The sequence below is a fragment of the Acanthaster planci genome, linkage group LG10 (assembly GCF_054643075.1).
Source record: "Acanthaster planci isolate LZ-2023a linkage group LG10, COTS_SCS, whole genome shotgun sequence".
Classification (NCBI taxonomy): domain Eukaryota; kingdom Metazoa; phylum Echinodermata; class Asteroidea; order Valvatida; family Acanthasteridae; genus Acanthaster; species Acanthaster planci.
In genome coordinates this window covers 4,289,905-4,300,743 of record NC_141786.1, presented here as the reverse complement: position 1 = coordinate 4,300,743, position 10,839 = coordinate 4,289,905, and the positions used below count along the sequence as shown (strand labels likewise).

The 10,839-nt window shown below is 42.3% G+C and overlaps 1 protein-coding gene across 3 annotated transcripts; it reads right to left on the bottom strand.

Annotated features, from left to right (window-relative positions):
• Positions 1 to 458: 458 nt before the first annotated feature.
• On the bottom strand, positions 459 to 10,684 carry LOC110986516 (monocarboxylate transporter 12-like). 3 transcript variants are annotated; one of them, XM_022248432.2, is made up of 6 exons: positions 9,292 to 10,684; positions 7,118 to 9,028; positions 5,392 to 5,778; positions 4,392 to 4,535; positions 3,156 to 4,001; positions 459 to 1,251 (listed from the first exon to the last, which is right to left on the bottom strand). In XM_022248432.2, exons 3-6 carry the CDS (start codon positions 5,588 to 5,590, stop codon positions 1,133 to 1,135), a joined length of 1,308 nt encoding a protein of 435 aa, XP_022104124.2. In that variant the 5' UTR covers positions 5,591 to 5,778; positions 7,118 to 9,028; positions 9,292 to 10,684; the 3' UTR covers positions 459 to 1,132. The 3 variants fall into 3 exon arrangements, with proteins under 3 accessions (XP_022104124.2, XP_086998548.1, XP_086998549.1); XM_087142422.1 differs by having other exon boundaries at positions 5,392 to 5,772; XM_087142423.1 differs by having other exon boundaries at positions 5,392 to 5,649.
• Between the last annotated feature and the right edge of the window lie 155 nt (positions 10,685 to 10,839).

Below are 10,839 nucleotides of genomic sequence, written 5' to 3'. Positions count from 1 at the left end.
GTAATTCCGAAAAACGAATTTCATTAACGACCTTTCACGTCCTGCGATATCGTACCGAGGGCTCCTTGTTCCCGCGCGTTTGTTTTCACTCCCCGTGATTATACGTGATTCGAAACCGAGATTGTAGGCCTACGTTGCAAAGATTTACCTACCTGCAGTCGATGGGTCCCAAATTCCGTTGAGTTCACGTCACGCAGTTCTTGTCAGGCAGTGATTTTTTTTCAAGATTTTGATGCACTTTTCCATTTTAATTTTATTTTGTCACTCCAAAACAATACGTTTTCAGTCTTTGTACGAATTCGGTTAAGACTGGCCAATAGCATGTTGACCACCACAGGACAGTTGAGTTAACGAAAAACAAAATGCGCTGTTTCATCACAAGGAGTGATCATGAGATCTCATAAAATACCTTTTTGTGTAAATTCTGTAATGAAAATGATTCAAACAAAACACAAATCTCATAAACAACTTGGTAATTTATTCCAAAAATAAGTACAGAAGAAAGCGTTCGATATTTAGGGTAATAACTGCACATGAACACTTCGGGAACACAGCCTAATAAAAGCTACTGCGCAAGCGTTAAATCTGATGTCAGATTGTACCAAGCACCAACGATGCATGAATATTCAACTGCCTATACTGCAGTACACAACGTTTTAAGGATTAAGATTACCAGCGACTAATTGTGGCGATTATCATGCGGCACATGGAAACAGGTGGTGTGTGGCAAGCAATCGCCGCGCTCTGGCTATGGACATTCAGTGCTAGCAAGCGGCCAGAAGTTAAAGCCGGGCAGTTCAAACTCCTGTGTCCTTCCTCCACGGATCAAAATCTTAAAAAAAAATACACTGCGATAAGCTGTGCGCGTAGTTGCATGTAATTGAAAAGAAAACACTGCTAATATTGCTACGATATTACTGGCCCCACTTGTCCGGCTAAGCTGCAGGCAGTAATCAGGCATTTTTTGGAATATTTACTATAATTGTTCATCCGGCCGGGCGGCGATGATCGTCGAGAACTTTGACGGCCAGAGTTGTAACTCCTGTGTTCATCCTCCATGGTTGCACAGCCAATGGTTTATATTTGAATGGAGTTGAAAAGAAAGTAACTCTTCAGTTAGATGTGGTTGTGGTCACGCCTTCCGTCGGCTGAGTAGCTTTTCCACCAACAGCGACGCCAACGGCAGAAGCAAGATGAAACCCAATACGATAAAAGCCTTGTCATAGCTTCCAGTCTGGTCGAATATCCAACCTGAAATGTGGGCAAGATAAATTTTACAATTAGGGGTGTATCTCGCCGGGAGAGTGGAACATTTCATTTTTAGCTGTATGTAGAATTGTTGACCCGTGTAACGGAATTTTTCATTTTTCAGTTTACAATTACGCAGAGAAGCCCATAAATGACCATGCATGGAGATAATAAGCGTATGTTTTAAGGTGCAAATTTAACGCCATTTTCTTTTAGTTGCTGCAGAAATGCTCATTTTCCCCTCCAAAAAACCACCTAAAACCATCATAACTTTTGCTTTGTTGTCTAAATGGTTTGAAGGAGTACAGGGGAAAGACCTCAAATGTTCTTTCATCCAAAGTGCCGGAGGTGGATATAAATCAGCAAGGCTCCTTTCTATATGAGCTTAAAAGCAATCCGACAAACAGTGAGGGGGTAACATGTACAATTTTATGTAAGCTAAATCGCGGGCCGATAGGGTTTTCCAAAGTTTGGGCTCGACTTTGTCAATCTTGGTCGTGTTGACCTTTTAAAATTCTAAGTACAGAGGACTGTTTTGCCACAGCCAAACTTGATCAGTATTATTCCTTGGTGGCAGAAGATATGTCAATTCACCACAAATGTATTTCTGACGTACAACCAAGCGCTTTGTATCGCAGAAGTGAAGCCTGAACAAACCGGGAGTGCGAAAAGAGCTTATCGATGCATTTGCACAGCACATTATTATATCCAGCAAGGTATGGGATAGGGGGGTTACCCCCTACATGTCCAAACCTTATATAGATACTCTAAACTATAGTTAACTAACATCTCCCCCCTAGATGTCTGAAAAGTATTCCTGAGATTCCAGTATAAAACAATTATGACCAACGCAAATGGGGTAGGGTTCTCTCCGTCCCATATCTTGCTTTAAAAGTTATTTCTATTAGTATACCCAGAAATACACGGTTATTAATTGCAGGCTCACAGAGGAGCCTTGATTATTCTTTAAATGACCTCATTCGTTTGTGTTAGGCATAAAGCTAATCGGATTTCCTTACTTTGTACATCACAAAATCCTTTAGAGTCAGCGTTATAAATATATTATGATTTCTTTTTTAAGCAACTGTGGAGAATCCGAGAGAATATGAACATGAGCACCGAAGGAAAGCTATAAAACTACGGTATTAGCCAGCATGGCAATTAATGCGCATGCGTACATAAATATGGATTTATTAGTTAACAGGTCCATGGTTCAAATGAAGTCCTTGACAAAGACTACGTCGCGTATCTTTATTTATGGTAAGGACAGAAGGTACAAGAGAAATGTTCATTTCAATCATTTGAAAGCTGCATGCCCCGAACGTCACTGTGTGTGTACGTTTGGTTGAAGGCAGTCTCGCCGGCAAGGGACGAGGCTAGTTTTAAAATTTAAACCACATTTAACCTGCTCCAATTAGATCCAGCCAATGTTACAGGGAAGCTAGTTCCTTAATACATAGTTCCTTCATAGTTCCTTCACATAATTCCTTCACAATAGTACGCCCCCAAGAGTCTGCAACGCATTGGCCAATCACATCGCGCGAAATTTGTCGACCCTTTCCAAACGCACATTGGGTCGACAGATTGACTGGCCAACGCGTTGCAAACTCCTGGTGGCGCACTATTGTGAGTCGCCCTTCCAATAAGACAAAAAGTCCAAGGTGCATCGAAACATTTTGCAGGGCATGCAGTTTACAATCATGGAGTTCATGGTTCAATGTGAGTAGAACATTCCAGTCACCCGCCATAGAATTCCCAATCAATTTCGAAAGCTTCTGTACGTATAATATCATACCAACTTGTCAACGCAGTCTTACTCATAGCCACGTGGTTGTCTGTAGAATTAAAAAAGGGGTTCTTCCTTTTCACTATTCTCGCCAGACAATAACCACGTAAGTATTTCTTACCAGGGAAGAATCCGAAAGCAATGTGGATAGTGGCCGATAGTAGACCCACCCAGCTGAAAGCGGGAACCAGGTCTTCGGCCCCCAGCAATTCCCGGATGTATATGTCACTAAGTGATGATTGTGCTCCAGCGAAGCCGTTGAAAATGATGGCGTTGACAATCATTAACCAATAGGAGTTCACCCACGGAAGCGTGAATAGAGCCAAGCCACAAGTCATGATTGAAATTACCAAGGCCAATCGCAGCTTGAGCCAGCTTCGATCTACCACCAATCCAACAAGAATCTTGATTACTACGTTCCCTATCCCCGCGGCCGTAGTGAACGTCACGGCCTCGTACCCAGAGAAACCTTTCGACTCGGCATAAGCGACAAAGTATATCAGCCAGAGAGTGACCACGAAGGCATTGCCGCTGTAGACAACTGTCGCTATCCAGAATGCAGCGCGGTTGCAAACCGTGCAGCCGAAAAGATTCCCCTGAGCCTTCACGGCGTTCTTCAGTATACGGAATCTGGATTCCTTCTGAGCCTTAAGGCTTCTTGATTCGTCCGGCGGTGGCTCCACTTCACTTGAGTTGATAGGTAGGTAGTCATCCCGCCCCTCTGCTGATGGCGGTGGAGGTCTTAGCAGGAAGCCACACACACCAAGATGCATGCCGATAGCCCCAAGCAGTAGCATGGCACCTCGCCAACCGTAGGTGTCTAAAAGCACTTGAGTCAACGGAGCAATGGCGATCAAGCCCACAGAGTGTCCTGTAGTCGCAATGCCATTCACTGTCGCGTAATTTGTGGTGAAATAACGACCCGTCATGGCTCGCGATAAAATACTGGTGATCATCAAGCAAGGACCTGCAGATATAAAGAATACTGCTCACACAATAGTGCAGTTAAAAACCCCTTTACTTAGTTCGTTCGAAGGCAATGCCATATAGCCGAGAGCGTTTGTGAGGACCAGTACTCTTTCACAAAATCCTCAGAAGAAAGTCCTCTTGCTGCAAAGCATCGTTTGCATTGTGTGTAGTGAATGTCAAAGTTTCGCACAGCTTCTTTAATACAAAGGGAAGCCATGAGGAATCATCAAAATTGCGTTCAAACATATTGAATCCAGTGAGGACAGAGGAAAATTACATTATGAAATTTTGAAGCCATTGTGCGTCGCTACTCTCCTGGAAACTGAGCACTTATTGTAACTCATCAGCCTGATAACGAATGTCGGATTAAAAGCAAAGAAGCACTTACCAGCGATTAAGGATAGGGTAAGTGTCATCTGGATAGCGCTGGTCGAGAAGGATGAGACGATGACAGACGCCCCCAAGAGGAATCCACAGACTGTGACCACGATGCGGGTACCAAATAACACCTCCAACGGTCTGGATAACGGACCTGCATAGGATTTTATCACAGAGTAATTGGCACCTACCTTTTCGTAGATAAGGGGTCAGTGTGAGACTTTATGCCAAGAGATTGGGTGGCTTTTCTGAGGAAAGCTACAGCTATATTGTCTATCGTATGGCACCTTTAATTGTGTATACTAGACGAAGCTATTCCAACACACTTATAACTGTGTTGGCATAACACTGCTCACGGTGTACATTCAACACCATGTGGTGCCAATTCAACACCACGTGGTCATTTCAACACCGGAGAGGGCTAATTAAACACCACTGGGCCGATTCCAAGTTCCTTAATACAGCGGCCCTCATCATAGTCAGAACCTCATAAAGTCTAGGGAAAGTCGGAAATCTTCAAAAAATAAAAATCAGATTGATCCCCAAATTCGTCCCCTTTAGAGAAATTTGGAGCATTTTCTTACACAGAACCAATCTACTGATCAACTTTGACCTGTCTGTTGTCAGTCTGCCAAGTACTACGCCTCCTGTCGCAAATCTTTAGAGCTCTCTTTTATTTTAAAAACATTGCCCATGTCATTTTACACGGGCGGTCAATGTTAAGATAACCCATCCTTTTTAGGCAACGACTTTTGCCACAAAATGAACCATAGGCCTATGCTTTATGAATATTAGAACGGGGGATATTGTCTGTTAGTAGGCCTATTTGTTAAAAATACTTTTAATTTACTGTTTCTAGGTTTACATCACAAATTTAAAACTTTGTGAATTGTATTTTTTTTCTCATGGCCTGCGCTTGTAGTGTAGCCAAACAGAAAGAATTAAAATGACAGCACCCCCCCGGTAACCGTTAGATTAAGCAATGGTGCCCAAACGGCAACAATGTATACCTGCGAAACTGCCAGCACCAGTTATAGTGGCTATCAATCCGCCAATCATCCACGTGTCAGCCGTGAATTGCTCTTGAAGAGTCGGCAGCAGCACTCCTAGACCTTTGAGGAGTCCTGTCCATAGCAGCCAATCGACATGGACACAGAGGACGGCATACCAGCCTTTATAGCCACAACCAGAGCCGCACTGAGCACCCATCCTGAGGACTTATCTCACAAACATGGTGTCCCCAGCTCGTATGGTAACTCAATGAGAGGCTGCCAAAGATGGGTGACTGGAAACCTTAAAACGAAAACTTTGCAAGGTCTCTACAGTATCTGCTTGCTTGTTCAGCTGGTGTCATGTGTTTGCATCGTTTTCGAAGGACACTTTACAGCAACCTGCAACTTTTGAATTAAAAATTCACATAGCAATGTATAGCATCTGAATAACTGTGAGTGGTGAACTGCAGAGACTTAAATTATTAGGTCCAGTGTACGGTACGCGCCAGCAGGGTGCACTAGAACCACGCAGTGGCTCGTTTAGTCAAGTGATGCATACACTCTATTGTGCTATATACGATAATTGTCTAGCTGGTGTGACTGAAGTTCATTTTTAATAGTATACAATTCGAGAAAAGGGACACAACTGTTGTGCACTTCGAAATTTTCAGTTTATTTTGAAAACACGAAACTGAAAACATAAAACATTATACTATTTACAAGCTGCCACTTCGATGCTGAGTATGCATCGTAAAGCATCATCGTTACATGCATAAAAAGCTCAGCGAACTTCAGAATATGCTTCAAGTATGTACAAAGGAAAGAAACTTTCACTTGGTGACATGGCAGCCAACTCATCAAATTATTCTTACCTTTGCATTTATTTGAAAATAGCTTGCAAGAAGGAAGAAAACATCTGAAACTGTAACCCTGGCTGATTAAAATAGCAAAATGAACTTTACAAAAGTGCTTGGTTACTAAAACATCTCTTTGACAGTCTTTTCGGAAACAATTCCTTCAGTGCAGCCGGCCCTGTCTCAAAAATGGTTGAAACATTGTTAATTCCTGTGCCAGGAGCCCTGCTTATTGAAATCAATTGCGCACGCAACATGCCTTTTGTAGATTATCATAATTGCAAAGGATTCTCGTCAGGATCACTGGCATGGGAGTAACATATGTGATCACACGTAGTATAACCCTGAGGTGTGACGAGAAATGACTTTTTCTCGTTTCTATTCTTTGTTTTGTGGTAATGTTCATGCTTCGAATTGACTCGAGCTAAATACTCGACTCGACTTTTCTTTTGCCTAACTCGACAATGATTTGACTCGGTCGAGTCACAAAACAAACGACTCGTTGCAACTCTGCCAAAGCGATAATTATTTCAAAGAGTAAGCTTATTCTCTTGACAGTGAGACAAATACATTTAGATGACTATCACTATAGAATGATAGATACTTCTACACAGTATCTCGATGGAACAATTTATACGGGTATTACCCTTGTATACCGTCACTAAAGCTTTTGGCCAGAGTCACTAAGGATTATCATTTTAGTCACGAAAGTGGCATTTTTGGTTAAAGTTTAACATTAAAGTAAGCCACACCTTAACGTCAATGGAACGTTCATGTAATGAGACATTATTACATAGATGACAAAAATCAACTCTGCGATATACATGCAATACGTATACATACAAAAATTTGCAGGGGCTAGTTGAAAATATGAAGGCTGGCATATTTACCCGAGTGCTGATGGTTTCACGAGAATACCGTGCCAGTTTCACTCACTGCAAGGGCTTTTAGGCGAGCAGAAAGTGTGCAGCAGTAAGTGCAATGGAAAACTACCTTTGCTTGACTGAGTGAAAAGGGTACGAGCTTCCTGTGTAAGAGGTTTAGGCTAAGGTTTAAGAGCGGTTCTGGGCCGGTTCTCGAGTAGTTATGCAAACTACATGTATGTACAACAGTGGTGAACCATGCACTGAGCCACTGTAAAAAAAAAAGCCCGTCACGGTTCTAGAACACTTTTCAAAGATGACCCCGAACCGATCTTGCACTACATTATGCACAATGTACATGTATTTGTTTGCTTTCTTTGTGTCATGATATTGTACTGGGGCAAGGGGGTTGTGTGATGTTATTTGACGGTCTCTGCCATCAATGATTCATAAATATAACGTTCAACTTGACCGTGTAAAAGCCCATAAGAATTTCACTCATTGCCAATGCGCACATGTGTATGTAGTCCTTATTTCTGATGCTGAAAATGCCCGCTGATTAGTGATAATGCTGCTGGGTAAATCACGCACTGGCACCTGGATACCTGACAGTTTAATCGAATTCTGATTGGTCGAGAGTCTGTGTGTACTACGCGCACCGAATTCATATAAGGAAATTCTTTTGGACAATTTATCACATACACATGGCAGGGGTACCGGTTAGGGAAAATGAAAGTAAAACTCTGGAACAAAATCGTTGGGTATCAATCATTACACTGACTTCTTGCGAAGTCTGATGGAAAGGTATTCCCGCTCGGTCTTAAACCAACGTTTAAGGCCGGCTCAGGAAACTGAACATTGATAATGTTCGCATCCATTCTCCTGAGTCGGTCTTAAAAGCACATAGTTATTCCCTTATTTCTACTTGTACAATGTCACAAGTGAGAGCGAGAAAAGCACGAAAGCAGAGTTTTGTTCGCCAGTTGCGCCCTGGAGGTATTTGGTCCCGGTTCCTGAGCCCAATTGAAATGTGAAGGACGAAATAAGAGGGCGCTATTTGGTTTTGGTAAAATCGTTTGCGTTTGCTCAAACTTTACCAACTTTAACTGGCGTGCCTCCATCATGTCCGCCGTGAATTGGATAATTTGCATCGGCCCAAGTTTGATTAGTTGTTTCGTAAGAGCAAAACGTGGGCCTACCCGTGATTGACAGTTTGCTCCTGCTTCAATCAGAGTCCCTAGTGTACTTTCCAAATTTGTAACACGCATCTCTGCATCGTTGAGAGAAGGGTCCTTGGCGCACTTTCTTACTGGAGGGACTAATTTTTTGGGACTGGTAAATTTATCTAATATCTGATATTGTTTCAATGCGATACTGAATTATTTCGGGAAAATAAGTGAGTTAATTAAAACGAACAAGGGCCTGGCAATTGTATCGAGTGTCGCCACTCCGACATTTGGCTATTCACAATTAGGAATGGCAGCCCCGAATCCTATAGGATGCACCGACAATCAAAATAAATGACAAGATCAAACGGTCTTCTAGAATTTCAATATTCTGTACTCCAATATTTACAACACGAGCTCGATATGGTATTAGAAAGTTAACTTCTTACAGAATTATTTACAGGTCTGTGATTAAGTCATGAAAACTCAATTATACTCAGTAAATCAAGTGACTCTGGGATCATCACATCAATCATAAAAAAGAAAGATTCCATCTGATATCCATTTGAAATTATTCGAAATAGCAAAATTAATTGGTCGACCACCTGTTGAAGTTTCTGTAGCCCACTGAATCTGGCGTCTAACAAAACCGCAGTAGATCAGCCCAAAGCTCGGTCAAGCAGAGTTCAGAGTCTATGCTCCTTAGCGGTACACAAAGGACTCGGCTCAGTCAGCGGTGGAGGCAGTGGGACCAGTCTCAACATAAGGCCATCTACAATAAATATAAACCCAAAACCTTAACAGTTTTAAAGAACTAGCAATATCATGCTCCAATTTGCTCCAATTACCACAAATCCTATATCATCATCCATATTTTTATGTATGTAAATTTCTGATCTTCTCAAAAATCATCAGCCTCGATCTCCAGGATCAGCTTAATAGTCTTATTACTACAATTAGGACGAAACTTCATCATCTGCAGCCTTTTACTTCGATGTATAAAAGCAAGAAAGTCATCAATATTACAACACTTACGGTAATTTGCTGAACAACTGTCTTGGGGAGGGGAACTGTTGCTATGAAGTCGTTAATGCCGACCGGGACGTCTATGTGGCTAGAATTAGGCCCTAGTTTGCCTAATTCTCACGGAAACAGATTTTTCCGTCCTTTTCCAAACAGATCCACAACAAAGCTAAATCTGCTGACTCAGATTTCTGATGCTAGGGAGTCAAAACCGGTCTTGCACACACTCACTCTCCAAACCTCTGTCTTTCTCGAGCACGTCAAAAATGACTTCTGACTATCTCTCTCTCACATAAGAAAACTCCAACATGCACCCAAAGATTCTAATTGTGTGCGATTGTACAATGCGACCTATTCTTCATCGAATAGCGTGATTTGATTCACAATAATACGATGGGTGTTCTGACAATTACCACGACCTGAACAAAATACCGTTGCGTAAGACGGGAAGGCGTTTTCCCACTTCGCGAACGCCTTCTCTGAATGGCAGAGTTACGTCCACGCGGGAATGACGAGCAATTGATTGGCTAAAACTTTTGGACGATTCCATTACCTTCGGGGTAGATTGATATATACTCAGAATAAAAACAATCCACGGAACACAGTAAAAGCATTATCGGAAAAACACAACATTCAATTCATGCCCTGGTCGTACCGTAACAATGAGCCCATTGTGTATGACCACTTATGCACGCCAGGGGGTACTAATTAATCCGGTGTGGGACAAACTGTACAACGCTAAACGACGACGTATAAATCAGGATGTTAAGAAGACGTTTGTTTAGAAGACAAGGTTATATTTGAACGAAGTTGTAAATAAAGTGACCTGTGGTTACGAATAAGTGGTCATGCTTTTCGTCTGTTGGGTATCTTTTCCATGAACGACACCAGCAGCAGAAGTGAGATGAAGCTTTGTCATAGCATCCAGTCTGATTGACTATCCAATTTGTTTAATCTGGGGCGTATCTCGTCCAAAAAGGATGGGCGTGACTTTATGTCTCACAAATAACTATATGGGGTCAATACTTAAGAAACGATCCGTCATTTTTGTTATTTGTATATTGTTAAATTGTAACGCGACGGAGGATATAATGGTGCAATGTTGAGGGATAAAATTATAGACGACTCTGACAGAGGACTGATACTTGCTGCGCGTAGACGTGTTTTACTTTTTAAGCGGGCGCAGCGCTTATTTTTTAGGCTCGGCCTTGCGCGCAGGTTAACTGGGCAATGCTGGTCACTGCTTGGTCACATGTAGCGCGCGGGGAGGCGTAATCGCGGCAGCGGCCGGCTTGCCAGGCTATATAAGGCGCGTAGGGCCTGTGTTAATTGTAACAGAAACTTGAATGGGTTCGCCCATGCTTAGTAGGAAGATGTTTGGTTGCAATTGGAATAAAAGCCGATATTAAAGCCGATATTAAAAAATACATCTTGGAAAACGATATTAAAGGCTTGATACACCTGGTATGTTGGTGTAAAGGCTGTTTACATGGCTTAAGCATATGCAGCAAGGTATGAGACGGAGAGAACCCCCCTGCTTTGTGTTGGTCATTGTCTCGC

Coding starts and splice junctions, on each gene's coding strand:
- LOC110986516 (XM_022248432.2), bottom strand. CDS start 5,590: ATGGGTGCTCAGTGCGGCTCTGGTTGTGGCTATAAAGGCTGGTATGCC. Junction 4,536..5,391: donor TGGTGCTGGCAGTTTCGCAG/GTATACATTGTT, acceptor AATCCTATGCAG/GTCCGTTATCCAGACCGTTG. Junction 4,002..4,391: donor TACCCTATCCTTAATCGCTG/GTAAGTGCTTCT, acceptor TTATATCTGCAG/GTCCTTGCTTGATGATCACC.